The sequence below is a fragment of the Phalacrocorax carbo genome, chromosome 4 (genome assembly GCF_963921805.1).
Source record: "Phalacrocorax carbo chromosome 4, bPhaCar2.1, whole genome shotgun sequence".
Classification (NCBI taxonomy): domain Eukaryota; kingdom Metazoa; phylum Chordata; class Aves; order Suliformes; family Phalacrocoracidae; genus Phalacrocorax; species Phalacrocorax carbo.
This window is the reverse complement of record NC_087516.1, coordinates 57,718,603-57,741,044: the sequence shown is the minus strand read 5'-3', so window position 1 is coordinate 57,741,044 and position 22,442 is coordinate 57,718,603. Positions and strand designations below refer to the sequence as shown.

General features: G+C 40.6%; 1 protein-coding gene across 1 annotated transcript in view; it reads left to right on the top strand.

Annotated features, from left to right (window-relative positions):
* DKK2 (dickkopf WNT signaling pathway inhibitor 2) overlaps nucleotides 1–21,214 on the top strand; it is a 47,112-nt gene extending 25,898 nt beyond the window's left edge. The window contains exons 2-4 of the mRNA XM_064450068.1: nucleotides 13,986–14,136; nucleotides 14,836–14,985; nucleotides 15,508–21,214. Coding sequence (XP_064306138.1) covers nucleotides 13,986–14,136; nucleotides 14,836–14,985; nucleotides 15,508–15,758 — 552 coding nt within the window. The 3' untranslated portion in view covers nucleotides 15,759–21,214. The remainder of the gene's footprint in view (nucleotides 1–13,985; nucleotides 14,137–14,835; nucleotides 14,986–15,507) is intronic.
* Nucleotides 21,215–22,442: the final 1,228 nt, after the last annotated feature.

Sequence of the window (22,442 nt, the reverse complement as noted above, 5' to 3'; positions counted from 1 at the left end):
TTATCCATACTTACGTGAAGTATTAAGTAATTCATATGCCCTTTTGTTGCAGCCCAAGATAGTCTGACAAGCTCAAATCAAGAATTTTGACTGATCATTTTAATTATACTGATGAAAATGTATGTTTTTCTGTTAGTGACAAAGCTTACCTTTCTACAGTATATATCATAATTGTTAACCCTTTAAGGTAGAGCAATGTCTTGCCTTTGGGCCAAGGTCTGAAGTGTCATGTCTAAATGAGGTTCTGCTGATTAAAATGAGAACAGTGCACCAAAGGGACCAAATATGGGTTTTCAGGAGTAATACTAATGTTCGCTGTACACCATGCCTAAATATATATAAAAAAATATCTAATCTGTAATGGCGTAACTCTAGGGTGGCCTCAGAGAGTCCAGGCTCTGGAGTGGGCTTTACAGGAGTGTTTAGAGCAGCAGCTTCCTGCAGCGGGGAACTGGGACTCTGTACCAGCTCTTCCTTTCCCTGCAAGCATCGGGGGTGGAGGGAGTCATTCCTCCTTCTGCACTCATTCAAGGTGGATCATTATACCTGTAAAGTAGAAGCTGAACAGTAGAAGCTGATAGCTTCTGTGCCACTGATATCAGGGAAAACGAAAGTGATGAAAACAGCATTTCCAGGGAGGGACGTTTTTACTCATACTTGTCTGGACAGGGATCAACATGCAAAGCGCTACAGAGGTTTTTGTGCTCTCTTCCCTTCCTACGCCTGTAGGAAGTCTGGCAAGAGACTGGCTTAGGAAATGATGGCAAAACCTGATGTTTAGCATGTCTCCACTGTATTCTGGTGACCATGTTGGGAATTGTGCCTGTTTTGGGACTGAGTGGTCTGTGGGAAAGGGCACATTTCCTGCCTTTTTTTTTTCTGCATGTTTTCACAAAACATGCAAACACTCAGGTGAATTTAGGCACTTGGTTACGCAAAGATCTGCGTAGTGGCTTTTGTAGCTCTTTCAGCGGAGTAGCTGTGTAACCGCCACTGACCTAACTGTTGGTTCGGGGCAGGTGCAGAGAAATCCTCAAGCCTGAGTGCTCTTCAGAGCACAGTGCTGAAGACCCTTGGTACAAAGAGCACCTTGCTAGGGAAATGTGCTGTCTCTCTTGTTTTGAGTGCAAAGTACTCTGTGTGGTTCTGTCTCCTGGAAATCTGAAGAGCGGGAAAATGAAAAGGAATTGGTTGACTTGGGAAATACCCTTCTCATGACTGAGGAAAGCCATCTAGCGTTACTTCATTACTTTTCTGAGGTGAAGTACTTTTCATTCTTGTCAGTCTAGTCTGCTTTTCTGCCTCCTTGCGATCTAACTAGGAAAATAATCTGTTGCCCAAGAGGTGAATCATGCTTTGCGTACAACAAACTATTACAAATATGCTTATATTCTCACAAGCATAAACGTATAAATAACATCAAGCATTTGAAGAATCCCACTGCTGCTAGTTGAACTACCCAAGATAAACTTTTTTATCTGCCTAATTAAAACAACTTTTGTGGTTTTTTTTTCTTCTTTTCTGGAATTGGCATGTGAAGTGCAGGAAAAACAATAAATCACGTATCTTTTACATCTTCCAGCAAACACTCTAGCAACAAGGAAGGAAATCTTCCTTTCCCATAATCCCGTAGCCGTGGCCAATGATTCATTTCACTGTGGAGATTCATTTTACTAAGGAGAGCTCTGCACATATCCACGTTCTAAGAACTGTTTGCAGTTGTTAAATAGGCTGGGTAAATTAATCTGTAAAATATGCTTAAAAGCAATCAATTTATGTAAAATATGCTTCCATGGGTATGACTAGAAAGTAGATCTACATTTTTTCATACCTGTCTGGTAAATGTGGCCACCTTCATTTGTGTTGGTATCCCTGTTTAGAGGAGATAATTGTTAAAGACAGTCACTTATATTTAGCACATCTGAAAGGAAGGGTACAAGTTCAGAAAAAGGTAAAAGTCGTACAATTAAATGGATGAGAGTTGAAGAAAATTACTTGTGTACTGTGGATTTGTTATGTGGTGTTGCCATAGCCAAGCCATTTATTCTCCACTACCTTGGATCCATCTGTTTAAAAGAAAGAAGAAAAAAACCCAACCCAAAACCAACACCCCACCCCCCACTCCCCCAAAAACAAACCCCTTAAAATCTTTTCTGCCCTTGTTTGGTCTTGCTTATATAGACTATCTAGCAGTTAAAGAACTGACCATACAGAGTTATTAGAAAGTATAGCACCTAGATATTGCCTCTGGGCATGGTTATAATGCAAATAATACCAACAAGAGGAGTTCAAATACGGGTTGACTATGCAAAAAATGCTTGCTAACGAAGCATGCAGTACCCAGGAGAATCCAACCCATGCAGAATAGAAGTTGTCAAGAAGGTGGTGCAATATTACCATGGTTCCTGTTTCTTTGGCTTTCCTAACAAATATCAGATATACACGGAAGTTTTCATTACAATAAAGTTGTGTGAACTAAAAAGTAGTGTCAGGTTGCTGCACCTGGCTTAGCTTTAGAAGTGGAAATACAGTAACGGGATATGAAAGGGCCACCCACTATAAAGTGTGGGTGACCCGTATAAGGGAAAAAAAATCTTTAATGGAAATTTATTCCAAAGGCGGTTACAAAGAAACTGCTCTCAGACTGATGTAGTGCCAAGTATAGAGGATTAAACTTTTTAACGACTTTTTGTTGATCAACATCCAAGACATCTAGGAACAAAGAAGATATTCTGTAACTCCACATAAAGAATATTATTTTCAGATAAGAAGAGAGTGCTTGAAAATGTAAGTTCAGAAGATACAGTAAAACGTAGCAGGGAAGAGGATAGATACAAGTCTCAGCTGCAGAACAGCTTATTTTAAGGGTGGAGAACAGATTTATAGTTAATTCAGTGTTAAATGGCGGAATCCTAGGTAATTGTAGGCTGACAATGACTAGACTAGGGCAATGTCCCTTTTGGCTTGATTCAGAAATTGCATAGGGTTATTCCTGTTTCTTTGGACTTTTTTTTTTTTTTTTTGTACCTTTATCAAGAAATTACTGTCCCCTGGAGGCAGTCGGCTCGAGTCTGGATTTTTTTTTTTTGCCCCTCTCTTTTTTTCTCCCATTTCTATGTCATTAGGTGTTCTTTCTATGAGTTAGATATTTTTGGAAATGGTATTGTCCTCTCTCTTCTGTGTTCTGGTGCGTAGCACTGAAGGAAGTCTTGCTTGAAAATGGAAAGGGGCCCGTAAGATTGAGAAGAGGGTGTAGTCAGAGTACAATGCCTGGAATGAAAGATGGTCCCTCAGTGGCTATCGCAGACTGAAACTAAGAGCAGTCCCTACTAACTCAGGGGCTGCAGACATAAATGTAGTCTGAAGCCACCCTGTTCTTGGCTCCTGGACTACATGTGCTCCGCGCTCTCTTCTGAGAATTGGGGCCTGGGTTTGTTTGAATTAATAGTGAAGTCATTACACTATGTAAATATGTTAGTGTTCATCTGGTTTTACTCATAAGTTATTCTTGCCTTGCTGCGTTGTTCCTGGTTTTTTTTTTGTTTGTGCAAAATTAACCAGGAGCATTTTAAAAGGAAAAGGAAAAAAGGGTAAATAGTGTTGAAACCTTGATTGCTATGTTATTTACCACAGGCTGAAGTTCGGTAGGCAGCCCTAAATTAATCATATAATAAGAGTACAATGATATTTTTAATGAGGCTGTTAGGGGTCCTTTCCTTTTCTGCCATCTTTGGTCTCCTTTGAATAAAGTGTGATAATTTGCCTTAATAGCCTAGTATTATAAATTTTCCTTTTACTCTTACTGAGGAGTCAGCTGAACAGCAGTATGAATCTAACCACTTCACAGAGGTTGCCTGTGCTCTCAGGGGGCTGTGACCAAGCCCTTTCCCAGGACAGCTGCTCTTTCTCAGGTAGTCCCACCGCATGCACACTGCTGGCTCCTCGTACAAACATAACTGCTCCTGGAATAAGTCAGGACGAGGAGCCATGCTCTCGTATTGTAATTCTTCCTGTTGTTATGAAGGGGAAAGCCCCAAGTTGCAATATTGACTTGTCCTATCTCTCAGTCTCACTCATGCAGACCAAATGCAAAAAGAATTGAAGAAATAGCACCCTTCCACCCCTTTCCTGTCCCTAAAACTCATGAACTTCTGTGGCCACGTCTCTCAATTCTCTGTGGTGCATGAGACTGGAGAGTGGGAGCTGGTGCAGGTGCCCCAGTGTTGTTTGTTTGTTCTGATATTAAAGCTTGGCTGACTGATTTTTGATGTCTGATTTCAATTCTCTGTAGGTGTTTTGGAGTTCAAAGGACTTGGTCCCTCTCAGTTCCCCTCACAATGTATCAGTCACAGAGGGGCTCATGTAGAGCAGGAAAAGGGGGAAGGTGTTTTGAATATCAGATGACAGTGGTGGTTTCTGATGCATAGAGAAAGAACTGGGGATTGAAAGAAGCATATGAGCCAGGTGTTTTCACATAAATGACCATCAGGGAGAAAAACAATAATGCTGACATTCAGTAACAATGTTAGATTGCAGTCAGCAGTCTGCTGAGGTGGAGACTGCGGTTCATCCTTCTCAGACATACGGCATCTGGCTGTCTCTCCAGCTGACACGAACTCATGTTTTCAGGGCTGTCCTTTTAAACATGAGGGCCAGAGAAACTGCATTTTGAAAATCAGTGTCTTAAATGCTTTGTATTCTGCAGTGCAAAGCATATTCTGCAAGGAATACCTAAGAGTCATTTCCAGGGTGAGGACTGCAGATGCTGCACAAATGTTTATAACCTGGAAGCATTCTGTCTTCAGGCACTATAGCAGACAAAGGGAGTTTTTGCACTGACTTTAATAAGACAGGGTTTCCCTCTTGCTTTTTCCAGATTTTGTGAATGTTTAAAAGCAAAGGAAGTTTACTTCCTTAACAGCTATACTAAAGAAGGTAAAACTGTCATCTCATTTTTCTTGCCCTGAATGCATGCTTGCAGAGATCATTCCCAATAAAAGCTCCACCTTGAAAGTGCATCATGATTTGGGGATGTTCAGACCCAGGTGTTAGAACAGTAACTTACTGCCAGCTCCCAACAGTGTTATTCTACTCCCGACCACAATATCTGAGTATCTACCTGTGGTTTAATGCTTGATGCTTTGTGAGCCATAGGATCTGCTAGCTGTTTCCATCTGAATAGTATTCTTAGATTAATAAATAACTCCATACTTCTAGAGTTAATAGATCCAGAGGGAAAACTGTTTTTGGCAACCCACTGTTCATCCATCACAGTAAACATGTTGATCAAAAAGCCAGAAGAATCTTACTCTGGAACAGATGATAAATAGCCAATTAGAGACAAAGCTAAAAAGCTAAACCATCAGAAAAGGGGTGGGGAAAAGACAGAGATAAAAGGGCAAGAACAGCCTGCTGAAAAGGCTGGACATAGAACAAAGTGGGTATTAACAAACCTTTATTCTTTGAGCAGTCTTTGGTGATGCATTCGAAAATGACATGAAATCAAGACCTAGAGGCTTCCTGTCACATTGATTTAGTACTACATTGTTGAGTTCAAAGATTACCTAACATTGTTTTGATGATCTCTGTTGTAATGCTGCTGCTGGTAGTTCACCAGACAATATGAATCATATGCATTGAGACAAAGTCCATAAAATTTGGGGTCAAACTGATGGTTCCCCAAACTTTTGAACCTGCTTTGATCATGTCCTCTGTAAGATACCAGTTCTGTGGAGCAGGAACCTTGCTTCAAAGTCAAGCAGTGTAGGAGGCTCATGGTCTCTCCAAACGTTAAGAAAGAAGCACTGCTATATAATCCCATGGTCACAATACAAGGTGGGGAGGGAAAACTTGAGCACCTGTGTATGCACAGTGTGTGTGTAGGGCAGGAAACACGGTATTCTTCCTTTGAAATGGAATGATTCAAGACAGTGACACCAACATGGATCTAAGGTCGATAATTTGTCTTAATGGTGTGATAGAACAGGAAGACCCATAGCTGTGCTGCCTTGGGAACTACAATGTATATGCTGTGTCCTGGTGATAGTTTTATGCCATTGTGTGGTATAAACAACATATGTCTCTGCATATTTTGGGCATAGTGTGCTGCCCTTTAAGTGATTTTGCAATATAATTCATTCCAAGTCTTACCTAGAGGACAATTGAAGGTGATCGAGTTGAATAAACTTGTAAAGTGGCTTACTTTAAGTACCTTAAACCTTTGAGTTTATACTTTCATAATGTACATAAAATGCACTAAATTAAGGCAAATTTAATTCAGATAACAGTATCTACCCAGGGATTTAATTGATCCATTTACAGTCTTTCAGATTACCTTCTCTGAAGTAACCTTTACCTTCTCTGTTAAACAGACACTACCTCCTCCCAGTAGGACACAAAATGTAAGTAGTTCTGTAAGAAAAGGTGTTGAATTGTAAGCTGTTGAATAAGAGGTTCTGCTGTAGACCTAAAATGCCTGTTCAAATCCACCACATGGGCCAGAAGATCACATAGAGGCACGGTATGAGTGAGATTTCATACAGGAAAAGTCTTTGGAGGTTTTCTGTCTGCATTAGAAGAGCCACCACTCAGGCTGTCTAGCTCTGCTTGCAACAGGGCAACACAGCTTCCATGTTTATTTTAAGGTGAGTGACTCTCCGCCAGGTGCAGCTACACGCTCCCCCGAAGCACAGCTCCCCACACAACTGCCTACTGCTTTCAGAACGGGAAGTTGTTTTCCGTGACACTTTTGCTGGGTCAAGGAAAGCCTGAGTCGGGACCCTTGTGAGTCCTGCAGCCTTGTCGGTTCAGAGGGACCTCAGTGAGGTTTGTTTCTTGGTTGTTAAGATCTGAGTTTTCTTTGGCTCTAGCAAATTATGAGCGCTGCACATTTTAAAAACTTTCTTCCCCTGGTGGTCTAGCAGTGGATTGAGGATTACTTTGAAACATGAATACTTATTGTCTTAATAATGCAGGCTTCTGGGGCCCTGAGCCACATGGTTTGAAGGAATGATCTTTGGAGGTTGCAGTATATGTATCCATGATGTAGCACTCTGTGAATCAGACCGCATGAACAGCATTGTTTTAAGTTGAAGAGTTAAAAATAAGTTATTGCAGAAGAAAGTGCCTGCACTTAACCTAGAGGTGGAAGATGGTGTTTTCTCTCTGGGTCTGGCAGAGAAGTAGGGCAGAGATGTATTATTTTAACAAGAAAGAGGCTTGGTGAGAAAAATTGAATCGTTAAACTTGTCATGGCAACTGAGCGGAGTAAATCTGTTTCATTGCAACTACTGTGAGTTTTGCTTTCAGGAATGGTCTGTGCCACAGCAGTCACTGAGAGTTGAGAGTTTCTGGTGAGATCAGTCTGAGACAGGATCCATGTCTGGAACTGTCTGAGAGCACAGCATGATTTCCTCTGTGGGATAAATTAACCATGGCTTTCTGCTTGTGCACAGTGAGATCCCTCGCTATCATCTATGCTTGTGTTGAGCTAAGAATAGAAAAAAGCAACTTCAGCAGTGCTGTGGGAAAACTGCATTGCTCCAGATGGCTGCTGATAAACTCTTTTCTCATTTGGGATTAAAAACAAAATAGTAGTAAATGATGGTCATTTCCCATCCACATCTTAATGTACATGTTTGCTTAGCAAGCTAGGAGGAAGCTAGGCTGAAGTTAGTCAGTTAGATGTGGACTTGTCTGAATACACTTGAGAAGCTATTGGAAAGTAGTTTAATTGCCTTGCAGGGAAAAAAGCAACCTACGAAGAGCTGGGAGTTTGCTTGGCTTGTTTGTTCATTTGTTAAAAAAACATTGGCTTCCCCCCTTCATTTTGCTTTATTGAAATTATGTGGTTCTGAATGAAGAGCTCTTATTTCCATTGTTACATAGGTTTTTGTCTTGTGAGAACATTAGGTCTTCTCCTTGGCTTTCACAGAAAGGATCTTTATTCTTTCTCCAAAGACACAAGTGGAACAAATCCCACGTGTGATGTATTCATCTAACTCTACAGGTCACACGTTGTGTGCAACTGTCCCACCAATGTAGATCTGCTAAAAGCCAAAACAAATTTGAGATCCCAACTCAGAATCAGGCCCAACCAAGGAACCAAACAATGACTTGCATTCTTTGTAATTAGTCTTGACAGCAGGCTATTTGGTTAAAGCATATGTTTGCATTTCCTAATTTATTGGCATGCTTTTACTTTGGATTAACTAATTCTTCAGAGAGAGAGAAAAGCAAAAGCAGACCTGGCACCCCTGTGGCTATTTCATATGTTTGCTCTATGGGGACCGAGTCCTTGCTCAGAAAGCAGGATGGGAAGGAGAGGCTTTCACCATGATTGAGCCAGTTGGTTGCTTCATCGTGCCTGATGGCTGTGGAATATTAAGCAATAGGTGCAGTCCCAAGACTAAAGGGCAAACAAGCTCTATTGTTCATCTCTTGTGTGGAGGGTGGAAACTCTGTCCTCTTGCCTATAGTTCAGGCCAGTTTTGATCATCTAGTTAGCACACTGGCTGTAGAGAGGTCAGCTTCCACCTCCTTTACAGTCTTTTTTTTTTTACATTTCTTAAAGTATAATGAATTGAAATAGAGAAAATAACCTTTTTTCCCTAAGTAACAAGTGAGTAATAGACTGAGTTGCAGTACCAATTCATTTGTGGTAAGCTGGCTCACAGGCATGGTGTGAATATAAAAGATTATATAGGTGTGATATAAGAGAGAAGTCTTTTGATAGTGCAAAAAGACATTTCTACTGGATGTGATAGCATAATCTAGTGGCACAGGTATTTGCATAGGGTATTAATAACAAAGGATTCTGTATGTACAAGACTGCGAGTAGTAGCCTAAATTTGTTATCTAACACACTGGTACCTAGGAATCAAGACCATTCCTGTATGCATCCATTTTCTTGAGCCACTTGTCTCACCTTTGCAATCACTATGCCTCTTTGCCAGGTGAGAGAGAGTGATGAAGGATTGACCTGGTAGCCCTACAGTGCTTTTACTTTCCAGCTGTACAGCTAGCTGTGGCTTTTATCCTGTTCTTCAGCTCAGTCCCCAGTACTATCGCAGGATGACTGTATGAGACAGAAGCTGGCCAAGTGTCCAGCACAGTAACCACAGTGATATTGTCATTTATGTGGTATATGAAACTTTAGTTCTCTTCTTGAGTGCTGCTCAGCGCCCCCACTAAGAGGGTAACAAATAACCTCCACGTATTTTTTTCTTCTAGGAGTGGTAGGAGCCATGATCTCCTGCCAGGACCGACTCTGCACTTGGACTTTATGATGTGTTTAAAAAAAAAAGTTAACTGCCCCTGAGGGAGTCACTACTGATATCTGTTCTACCAAATCACTTACTGAGGCACAGCTCCTCTCAGTGTTGAGGGTGGGTCTGAAGCCAGCCACTGAAGCCAGCAGTGTCTAGGCCTGCTTGTGCTGGATAAGTGATGACACAGCCTAGGTAAAAATGCCAGTGGCTCTTCCTGCCTTTCTCTGACATAGTTAGCTAGTACAGTGTGGAGTAGCTTTAGCATAAAAACAAATGAGACATCAGAATACGAGCAATTGAGAGCCTGGTGACTGAGACACTGGCTGGGAATATTGTCTTCAAGTATTTGCTGGAGGCCATGCTGAAATTCAAACCCTTATCTCCCAAAGCTCAATAAAGTGTGTCTGCCATCCGTCTACTCACTCACCCTTCAGCACATCACAGTGTCTGTCTTACTCTCCCCCTGGAGTGCTTCTCCATTATGTTTTATAGTGCCAGACAGGGAGACTCGGACTGACTGACTCCATAGCACAACAGTCCCACCACTTAGTATTGCTCCAGCTTGCGGTGAAATTCTGTGGTTCAGGATGACCATATAAAATATGCAGGATAGCATGTCAAGAAAACATTGCACTAAGAAAAGTTGCTAAGTTAAGATCTCCTCTGCCAAAAGGGGAAGGCAAAGGTAGAGATAAACCTTACTTCTGCACGCTCCTCAAATCAAGGGAATGGCATTAGCTACTTAATCACAGAAGTTAGATAGCCAGACCCTTCCTCAGCCTCACTGTGAAGTTAATACAAAAGGAAGAGCCTCAGTAGTACTCCTGGAAGGGCTTGTTCAGCTATAAACCCCACCCCAGCTTTTCCCCTCTATCATCTGCATAATTTTTTTGAGTATTTCTATCAATCATGTGCCCTTGGCATTTTGAATATAAATTTGGGAAGGGCAGGAACAGAGATTCATATTCTCTCTCAAAAAGAAATGTGTAACATCTATGTGTTGCTATGGCCTGACTGGCAAAGGTTAGTGTTGGTGGACTGATGCAGGGGACATCCTGGCACAGCATGAGCAGCACTCACTTAAATACCTAGCCTGAATCCTCCAACAGAGCAAAAAATCCAGTACGTCTTTGCTGTATGGTTTTGGACATGCATTCAACAGTGTCTTTTATACAAGGATTACAGAAGTAATTGGAATGACTGAGAAAAAAACATTTCAGCAAGCAGTGCTCTTAATCAGGCAACACATTCTGAAAATGCAACTCATCATCACAGGCAAATCTAGTTTATGTCATGCTACGGGTGACTTGATCGCCTGTAATCTGGGCTAAAAAAAATTAAATAAGATTGTTTAAATGCAGCTTCAGGGAGTGCTACGTATTTTATCTCGGTTTCATCTGGTTTCCCACAATATCAAAGCTGTGTTTAGTGGATAGAGATTTACGACCAGAAAATGATATGTATAGCTGAAGAATGTGAAAGGATGGTGTGCCTTGTAGAATTAGTTATCATTGCTGGGGAAGTAGAGCTGGTTTACAGCTTGCTTTTTCCCTCTCCATCTGGGACTGATTTGTGTCTTTGAGTTGTATATAGGAAATGTTCTCTGCATTTCTCTAAACGTAAGGGCTGTGTTTCAGGCACCGTGGTGTAGGAGCGTTTGAAAACCTTGATTCATGCATAGACAATTGTTAGCATGTACATTTTTACAATTATGTTTTCCTGAGCCTGTATTTTTAAAAATATATACATATTTATACATACATTGGCTCAGTTACTGCTAACAATGGGACAATTATGAACACATTTTCCCCCGTTAGCCAAGGCTGTGTACACACTGTATTATTTTGATTTATATTTGTGTTTTAATACCAAATACTATGCAGTGTTGGAAATTATTTTGCTGGGAACAGGAGTTATCCCAGTGAATGTCTAGCGACTAGGAGGCAGACACAAGGTTATGTAGGCATTTTTGTTTCAAGCTCCATGTGATTGATAGTTAGGATATCAAATGGATGGTGGTTTTGGTAGAAAGATCAAGGCAATTGATGGCATCAGGCGTTTGAAAGAGGGTTTTTTTTGTATAACCAGCTGGCAGCTGGTCTTTTGGGGTTCTGAAAGGACTTGCCAGTTGTTGTCTAAGCTACATGTAACACAGAACTATTTTTTGATGTGCTGCAGTTATTTGCCTTAGGTAGGTGACTGTTTTGGCTTACTTTTTCATTTCAAAAGTGTAATCTTTATTTAGGAAGGGGCTCTAGAGTGGGACTAAAGGCTGAGTTATTTTACTTTCCTTGGCAATTTTTAATGTCAAAATAATCTTTTGTTTCACTTTTACCATTCTTAAAGACAGCTCTGAGAGTTAGCAATTAGATGCACATCTTAAAATATCTTTTACATGTCACTCAGCCTAAAAGCCAAAAGTAAAACAGACGCTAGATATGGTATGTGAGAGCATTCATTAGCACCATTCAGGATCAGGGAACCTTTTTTTTTAAAGCCATTTGAGGAACCAAAAGAAAACTGCAAGTAGGCTTCTTGCTGACAGGTTGCAGGTGTATACCACATGCCCATATTGGAAAAAAGATGCGGTTATGAAGGTCTTGATGACAGACAAGGGTCTAAAATGCCTTCATCTCCAGGTTTTAGCTAGTTCACCTGTTTTTTATTTGCATTTCCGCCAGCTAGTAGTGTTAGTATTTTCCAAACTCAGTATAACCATGCACAGGTCTATATAAAATCTCTTTTCTGCATTGCAAGAACCTTGGTTTAGTAGGGTCTCATTTTAGTCAGGGAAGCCTTACTTTTATGGTAACTACATAATAAATTGTAAGTCAGTGTTAATGATTTCTTGCTGGAAAGAATGAGGGAAAGGAGTGATGAGATTGAGGGGAGAGCCCTGTAGTTCTGCTTTGCTAGAATAGGTAGAATCCGTTTATGCCTTAAGAGTACCAAACAGGTGAGTGCTTGCATTTGTCTCTTAGTGCTACTCCAAGCTAAAAGATATGACCTTCTTTGATGTTCATCCTCTTGAGGATAAACTCAAGAGGAAATGTTTATTCTTAAGGTGGAAGACTTGCACGTACATCAGATTACTCCAAACAGCTGCACTCTGGAATCATTCTTCAAAGACACATATTCAGGGGGCAGAAGTAATGGGGCAGCAGCACTTGGGAAATAGCCAGCCAGCACTTTTGGTACTGTAAAGTGAATTTTGACAAAGGGAACAGCTAATGAAATCACATGGGAAATGGCACGGTTCCCCCTCCCACGAATGGCATGACAGAAGTTTGCTTGGTTTTATTATCAGCTCTCTTGTTTCTTCTGCAGTTCCCAACAGCAAGGCACAAAGAGAAGCAACAAGTTCTCCATCTAAAAGAACAATTTTCAGAGCAAATTCTTAGTAGCCTCCAAGGTTTTATTTTCTGAGAAAAATATAATCAGGCCTTGATTTAAAATATTATTAGAAAAGTAATCTGCCTACATTGAAAATTAGTCAGTTGAGCTTTTTGTTTGTGGTGAACAATTAATTGCAAGAGTAATTTTCAAAACAGTAAAAGCAATACTTTGATTTATTTCTTATACTGGAGAAAATTGGTTGAGGAAGTGTAAACATAATTTTCCAGAAATTCCAAAATTTATTCTCATCTTTTTATCTAAACAATTTACTCAAGTATAATTTTGAGGAATTTAAAAAAAAATCTATGATTAATTTAATAGGCAGCAAAATTAGATGCAGACAGCATAGTTGTAGCTGTGTGAGAGTCAGCAGAAAGGATCCTGGAATGTGGCAGTGTGCATTGTTATGTCTCCTTCAAGCGTCATGTCTTTTCCTCCTGTAGGAATAAACAATTCTTTCTCTCTCTTTATGGGACAATACAGTGCTTTCACAGCCTTCTTTTAGAAGTCAGTTTTCCTGTAAAATAATGCTTGTTTTAATGAATATAGGAGAATTGTATATGTGTGTCTCCACTTCCAGGGAATTATATGTGCAAGACAGTTTTGTGCTCTATAATATATTCCATGCTGCATACCATAGGGTGTTGTTTAGCAGGTGGCGAGGTTAAGGAGTATACTAAGTCCATAAGTGAAATAAAGGTTATCAAAGTGAAATGCTGACCAGTGATGTTTGTTCACTTCCAAGAAGTCCAACTGGTGTGGGTCAGTGGGGAGTGGTGCAATTGCAAAGGAGCTTGTACCAATGTGGTGTAGATGTTCACTGTCAGAACAGCGAACTTGTTATCCATCAGTGTGTTTGACAACTGTCAAAGGAAAAAGCCAGTAAAAATCCTGAAACACACCCTGCAATAGGTAACAATTTAAACTCCAAGGAGGCAGAGAGGAGTTTTATGGCTCTGTTTATTCTTCACTATGGAGTTTTAAGCTCTTGCCTATGAATCAGAGGCCTGAACCCACAAAAATATGACATATCCTGTGCCAATATACGTTTGAGGCAAGAAAAGATGAAACCACTAGGGAGCTTGTTGTGTCCCCCTGATTCTTTAAGACATACATCTTCACCAGCAGTGTGAGCTTAAAGATTGCTATATGGCTGCAGTGAAGCATCCCTGCCTGCGTCTCCTGGCCCCAGTGAATGGTACCTCACCTGTCGGTTTGTTTGTCTGGGGTTTTGTGGTTTTGGTTTTTTTTTAATGATGGGCTGCATATGTGCCTTGTACAAAGCAGTGTGTCACTGTAAACCTTTCTTTGATCCACCAGGCCTATCCTTGTACCAATGATAAGGAATGCGAAGTTGGGCGGTACTGCCACAGTCCTCATCAAGCAACGTCTGCATGCATGATGTGCCGGAGGAAGAAGAAGCGTTGCCACAGAGATGGCATGTGCTGCCCCGGGAACCGCTGCAACAATGGTACATTAGTCATTTCTTGGTTTTCCTCCATAAAATCAGCATTTTGATAACATCTAGTTCTCTGAGTCTTCCCAGCATCAGTATTTTTTTTCTGGGTGACAGTGCTTTCTTCTAAACCAAGATGACTTCATTTTCTACTTTGTTGCACTCCATTTTCTTTAATAGTATTTCTATGTTTAAGGCTTTTTCCCATTTTGGGGTGGGGAAACCCAAAAATGTTGCTGCTGCTGACTGAAATCACAGCACTACATTCAATGTGGTTTAATTCACTGGAAGACTGCACAGAACCCATATTTTTAAGGAAGAAAAAGAGGCTTAATGAACCATTGAGCTATATTCGCCCAGGGGTGGGGAGAGGTGGGGAGCCGGGGTGGGGGGAGGGGTTGGGGGGGGTTATAACTGTACTGCTTGCATTCCCCTACTCTCCTCTGGAGACTGGAGACAAACATCTTCGAGGCAGTCTCCAGGTAGTCAGACCACAAAGCCACAGTGACAGCAAGACTGTGTGACAGTGAGTGGAGTAGAGCTGTGGTGAAGTTAGGCGCTGGGGATCAGGGACAGTGGTGTGATTAGAGCTGAACAGCACTGAGGCCAAGCCCAGCACTTTCATGGTCCTGGTCCTGATCCTGGTATGTGTATGTCTCTTGGCTGCTTTCCCTTTTGTTCAAATCTCTGCCTGACTGTCTTTTTTCCTCACAGGTATTTGCATACCAGTAACTGAAAGCATCCTTACACCTCACATCCCTGCTCTAGAAGGGCCACGCAACAAGAAGAATGGTCATTATGCTAGCAAGGATTTGGGATGGCAAAACCTAGGGCGGTCACGCTCCAAGCTGTCACACATAAAAGGTAAGATCACTTTTGTATTACGCTGCTTTGTTTCTTCATGAATCATGATATTGCTGTTAAGATACAGCAATAAATCAGAAATAGGCAGTAATTTCACAGGGAGTGAATGTCTGTTGTGAGAATTCACAGCAAGTCTCAGAGAGTGGTGTAACATCAACCAACAGTTTCTGTGATTGGAATAGCATCCGCTTTCTACTTTGTATCAGAGGTGGACTGGCAGTCCATTTTTCAACTGTGCAAGACTGCAAGATCCTCCTCTTGTAATAGTCATGTAATTAAGCACTTGTAATTCTACTTACAATCATGTAGCTGAATTTCTCCTTACTAAGTCTTACGGCAGGCCTCAGTAATTAACCCCTAGAATGCTCCTAATTCATATCTTCCCTTGTGTTTACATCGTTCAGCTAGCCACAGATGGAAATACCATCTCTCCTTTTTCTGAGCTTCATTTGCATCAGTCTGCACTGAATCTGTACTTCTGTGTTTTTCCATGAGGTAAAATAGTTTGGTTGCTCTTTTTAGGACACGAAGGTGATCCCTGCCTACGGTCATCAGACTGTATTGAGGGACATTGCTGTGCTCGCCATTTCTGGACCAAAATTTGCAAGCCTGTGTTGCATCAGGGGGAGGTGTGCACCAAACAGCGCAAGAAAGGCTCCCATGGACTGGAGATTTTCCAACGATGTGACTGTGCCAAGGGGCTGTCTTGCAAAGTATGGAAAGATGCGACCTCCTCTTCTAAATCAAGACTTCACGTGTGCCAGAAAATCTGAATGAGATTGGGAAGATAGTATTAAGTGACTGTGGCTTTATGTATTTAATGCATTACGGCATGGCGGGAAATGAGGACTGCAAATGGAAGCAGAATGGCTAAAGTTAGGGTAGGAGTAGATGTCACACCAAATACATTTCTTTTTGAGCTGGTAGTAAACCCAAGTGCATCTGGAGTTCTCCTACTGTGCAGCTCTTCTGTATATAATCTACAGTTTGTGGGAAATGCTAATACGCAAACAAGTACAGTGGAAATTAATGTCCCTTACTTTGCTGTGGTGTCCCATGATGTTCTAGGGGTTCAGTGTTAGGGCCACAGTGGGTTTCTAGTGTGGTAATGACTGCTAAATACATTGTATACATTGTACTCCTATAGGAAGCAGAACGTGCCAGGAAGACTCATCTGTCATTATTGGTCACATTGCAGGTGTGAGAAATGGAAATAGTTACTGTGGCTGTCCACACACCCTTGTCATTCAGGGCTGACACTTCAGCAAAGAAAGCACTCCTGCAGGACAAGAGTGCTATGTTTTGCAGGTCCTCACGAAAGAGGTGAAAACTTACCATCATCTCGCAGTTTCAAGAAAGCAGCAGTTTCCCTAAGAGGAGGCATATAAACAGGGTTTTGTTTCCTATAAATAAGTAAACTGAAATGCTTTATGTAGTTCAGTGTCACAGTATGGCTCTTAATCACTTATATTTGCCTCGGTTTACTGCTAGTATACATTGGATTGAACAGATGAAGCAAATATGCGCATGCTGAAGCCAGAATCTATACACAGGCAGTTGCTCATTAGTCCTAAATATTCTTTTTTTGCCTAAGCACACTTGCATTATAGACATTTCCAAAAGAGTGTTGAAGTGCCTAACACAAAGAACTATGAAGCTGTGTCACCGTTGCTGTTATAACAGATGATGCGGATATTTGATGAGGTGTTTAGAGCACGCTGCTGCAAACTCAAACTTTTACCTTTTATTAGTAGTGATGGCCTACTGATGGCACTCTGCAGAAGTATAATGGATTTGTTTCTTAGAGGCAGCAAAGAAAACGTTGGCTCCTGTGAGCACCTCCATTCCTGCAGAAAAGGATGTAAGAAGAGTGTACGTCCACAAATGGCTTGTTAAACATCGTGCGGTGCCACAGCATACCAGCCTCCAGCGTGTATTCAGCCGGAACTTCATGTCCTCTCAGCCTGGACTGTTCTGCCAGGAATGATGGAATTACATGTACTGTGGAAACAGCTGACAGCTCTACCTTGTTTGTGTACTAGTTTAAAAAAAGGACAGTCTCTATCCCATGACTTGTCGCCCAGGTCTTTTAAAATTTTTTTCATTTTACTTATTTGCAAGTATTCCTTTGTATAGACATTGGTAAAGAGACTGATACTTCTTTAAAGACGTCTGATTCTATAATTGACCTACTGCTAAGTTGTAATTACCCATTTATAATTACCCATTTTCATGTTTTGTAATAGAAGGGACTTTTCTGTTTAATCAGTTCTGAACAATGCGGGTACACCAGTATGTAGTTTAGCTTCGAAGACCCTGTCACCCGTACCTGACACCTTTTTCCACTGACACGTCTCCACCAGCAGTTGTTTTAAAGCTTGAGCTTAGCTACACCACCTGACTCAGACTTCCTATTTAGAACACAGACTTCAGCTGCATTGCCGTTGTCTTTCATAAGAGTCTAAATACGAAGAGTATTTCACACCCCTCTTTCCCCACTGGAGTTAGTTTTTATTGACCTAGAAGGACTGCTTGGAGACAGGGTCTTCTGTTTTTTTAATAGTCTCAGTCAGATTTTTATCTTGCAGGCCTACCATTGCAACTCTGCTTATTTCAGAGTTTTTCCAGAATAGCTGAAACAGGAATAAGGCTCAGAAATAGCATAATTTCAAGATATTAAAAAAGTACAGGAACCAGTATTGCAAGTGTTTGTTATTTACACTGACACAGCACATACACAGCAGAAGAACTCTATTGCTCTTGTGACTACATATGAAAAAAAGATGATAGCCAGCATGAGCAGGGGGGTTGCAGAAATCGGCTTTCAGCAATTTTTAGCTCTTCTTAACATTGGCCTACCCCTCCCTTTTCCTCTTGCAAGACATAGTTATTTGGGATAATTTATTTACAGGAAATGTTTAATGAGATGTATTTTCATAGAGAGATATTTCTTACACAAAGCTTTGTAGCAGAATATATTTGCAGCCTGTTGACTCTAATGTAGAAAAATGTATAATAAGATTAAATATATTAAATGTCCTTTCCTCCCCAAATATTTTACCCATATTCCTTTCCTTACCTGCTGCTTAAGAAGAGTAGTTCTTTCTGGAAAAATATACAAATCTATTAAAAAATACATATATTTTAGCTGTACAAGACAAAGTATCTGATTGTACTTGTGTCTCAAAGCACTATGTAGCCTGAGTTTTAGTAGAACACATGAAGGTCATCTTAAAATCCCCACGTGTCATTCCTACAAAACTGGTTTAAGTGGGAACAATCTGTGCTTCTTTTGGGACAGTTTACACCTAAACATTCAAGAATAAATTTTGAAAATAATGCACCTGGATGCACAATGGTCAGTCAGCCAGGTTGAATAGGAAAGGTGCCCAGACACAGTCCCTGGATAGTGATACATACCTGAGAGCCTCACAGTGGGTAAAGCTGGTATTTAAATTACACAATATTTTGCTATAGGCTGCAACATACAAATGCATTGCTGCAAGACCTATAGTAGCAATTCTGAAATGGCAAATAACAACATTCAGCTCTAATAACATGACACAAGCCATATGACATAACTGAAAACATTGCTACTAAACCCAACCAAGTTCTGATCCCAGAAAACCCCTGCCGAGCTCAATAAATATTGCAAAATAATGGCTGTGGTTATTAAGCAATGGTCTCAATATCCTTGTTACTTGTTTCTGGTAATCCTTTGCTCAAACAGATGTATATTTAGCGGATGGACTCCTCTCCAAGTCACACTAGTGTCGGTACAAAATGAAAAGGTTTTGCTACTGTTATTTGGTGGGTAGGCCTTTGAAAATTCTCACACTTTTAACAACAACTTAATAAAGTTATGAGCATCTTCAGAGCCCAATGACGTCAACAGAGCCTGAGACTGCCAAAGTCTTCAGAGATTTAAATCTGGGAACGGAAACAATAGGCACAAATACCGAGCAACATAGCTGAACTGAATAGAACGCAAGCAGTTTCGCAAGACTGACTTTGATTGTTTAGAAGCCATTAAGTTAATAGATTGGGGAATATACATCAGTTTGAGACTAAAAGAGCAGCTAAATTTGGGGATAATTGCTCTCACTCACTGTGACACTCATCAAGGGAATCAAGAGTGACTTTGGCTCAGTAACATTTCAGAAATATGCTGCCATGACACAAGTACTAAAAAGATTATTGCTGAACAATTCAAATACTCTTTGTACTAGCCAAGAATAGCATCAGCAACGCAGCATCTCTTTGGAAACACTTATTAACAACGTTTCTATAAGTAATGGATTGCTACTCTATAACAGCAGGTCTTTGACTTAAAGTACAAAAAAATGTGGGTGTGTATCTGTTACCATATTAGTTGCTTTATGTTGTTTCTGACCTATAGTATTTATGCTTTTAAACGTTTTTAATGAAAATAACTGACGTAGATTTATGCACTTACTTGTACAACAACACTTTAACCAGCATACATCCAGCACCTGACACCTAAAACACGATTCACCAAAAAGTCGAGCCATCATCGGCATATTCTGACTTTCATACTTGTCTCAACAGCAGCCAAAAAAAAAAAACCAAACAAACAAACCAAAAAAAAACCCCACATCACCAGACACCATGAACTCTCTTGGGCAGTGGCTGAGAAGAAACATTTCTATACTAGTCACCAACCCACCAGCCCTCTCTGCTTTCACTTCAGAGCCCAGCATCTTCACCCCCAAAAGAAACGTAAATGCTAGCAAAGAAAGTCTGTGGTTTTCCTCCCATTTACTTTCCTATCCTGAAGGCCAAAGCCAGCAGTAACTCATATAGCAGATACTCCAAGGCAAGGCTTTTACGAGTCTTGCAATCTCTTCTCTACCGTTCAAGAAACTTACTTACCTGCTAAGAGAATTATGTAGACAATAAGACTACACTTACTTACAAAAAAAAAAAAAAGAACACTAGCTCTTTGGATTGTCAGTCAAGTGTTCTGAAAAATCACTGTCCCCAGTGACGGTTAAAAAAAAGACCCAAAGTCGCACACACACACCCCACCCCACCCCCCCCCCCCGGCAGTGGTCTCTGACCGAGGGAACGCAGGTTTGTTTTGTGTTTGGTTGGTTGGTGGTTGGTTTTTTTGTTTTGGTTGTTTGTTTTTTTCCCACTAGGCAGTTCCACTCCACCCAAAGCCATCATTAATCTTGCTTTTAAATCACACTAATATGCTTTCTTGCCTAGCTCACCAGTCTGATGTCTGGCATCTTTCTGATGATGCATTAGACTAACTCTGTTTCTTCACTCCTGTCTAGAGGGCTGCGCGCCCTCATTTAAATCATAATATTTCACTGAGATGAACAGAAACTTTCTGCTCAAGTGCCTTACTATCTAACAGTTTTTAACATGCCTACCACTATCAAAGACTGCTTACCATTCAACAGAGACCCTACACCCATTCTTACCTTATGTTTTTCCTTCAACTTTATATGACTTGTCAGTTGCTGAAATGTGGCAGATATATCTGCTACTGCCCCCTCTAACCTTACTGCTTTGCCAGCTTTTTACAAACCTGCTTAAGGGAGCAATGCAGGAGGAGAAAGCACAGAAAATGGGGAGGGTGGACTGGAGCAAGCCAGCCAAACGCTTGAAATGGTGGGGAGAAGAGGGAATCTACCTCAGAATTTCATTAGATGCTATTGCATCCCAATAATGTATCCCACCTGATTACCAAGAATGGAGGAAGGGTGAACTGACCCATAGTGGGGGGAGGCCTGATGATTGAGTGATTCTAGTCCCTCAAAAGCTGAATCGTTGAGCCTATGTCCCTCTGGCAGCAGCATGCCTCTCACCTTGGTCCACTGTGTATCCAACTCCCAGTAATTCCAAAGGCTTTGGATTTGTCACTAACCCTCAGACCCATTGTTAAGACAACACTGCTATAGCTCTCAGCCTGCCCATGACTAGAGATCCTACTGGAAGTCTGCAGAGAAGGAAGGAAGAGACAAAAGCAGGAGACGGCTGCTGCGTTGCAGAACTCCAGCTGGTCCCAGAGCTATTATTTTGACCACCACTGATGGGCCTGACCCTGATGGATATACAGCATTGGATTGAGCTCATTGCAAACTTGTTTATTCTGGCAGCTCCCTGTTTATTTTGGAATTGCTTATTGTTATAGCATGAGTGTCAATTACTTATTTACAAATGTCTGGTACCAATAAACTTTTTGTTTTTTACAGTACTGGTTTGCAGCTTGATTTAGAAGTGGTTTGCAGCATGCCAACTTCCTGAAGCAGAGGAAATAATCTTTTAGAGGAACTAATATTTTAAGAAGCACAGGCTTTATTTTCTTTTTCTTTTTAAGAGAAAACTATTTAGAAAAAGAGGAGGAAAAATACATAGTTAACACAAAAAGATTTCCTGACACAAATTGTAGTTTTTGAGTCCTTGGAAAAACTCATACTGAAATTCTCCACTGCTATTATCAAAGTTGGCCAAAGAGTAGTAACAAATCAGAAATGTATACCTGTATGGCTGCTATGGCATGTATAGTCCTGTTTTCTATGCCTTATAAGCTATTCTTTTTTTCTGAAAGTATGTTATTCATAAATATTCACTCAATAGGCTTGCAAGCTTCTTTTAAAATCAACTCTTACTCAACCATTCAATAATTCAGTACAAAAGTAAGCATAGGGCTCACAGATACGGGTTCTTTCTTTAATGGCAATAATTTCTAATGGAACTATTGAAGTATATAGATATATACAGAGTAATGAATAACATCGTTCTGGAAGAAATCTGCCAGGAATTTTGGAATGCATCTCATTAATGAATCCAGTGATCAGCCAAAAGATTTAGAAAAAAACACCTCAAAATTATTTGGGCAATGTCCTTGTGTCACTATCTGAACAATTATGGGTATCGTAGCAATGCTTCTTTAGAACAATGGACAATAAAAGAAAATCCTCATGGATGTGCTGTCAAAGAACAGTTAACTCTTCTGTTTCAAATAACATCTAACTCTTCTATTGAATTAAGTTCAGAAGAGGGCGATACTGCCTTTCCCAACGCAGCACACTATTAACTGGCAATATTGTGTTAAGTTTGGATAACTACTGGCTTAAGTTATTAAAACTTTTTAATTACTTGAGAGATCGAGCTCTTTATCCTGGAACTTCCTTCTAACCTGTATGGAGATCAATGTTTATGGGAGGAACAGTCTACAAGTCATAAACAATCTCCATTAGAAATTCATCAGGATGACTAAATAATTGTGAAGAAAAAGCCTTCCCTCTGCTACCACAGCATCCAGTGAGACCTCAAAATATATTAAAAACTATGAATTTATCAGATTAATTTTCATTTCTCTGCATCTCTGGATTTTTAGTTCTGGCATAATCAGATGTGGAAAGGCCAAAATGCAATTCTCAAAGTATCTCCAGCCTGACAACAAGTAGAATAATAATTCC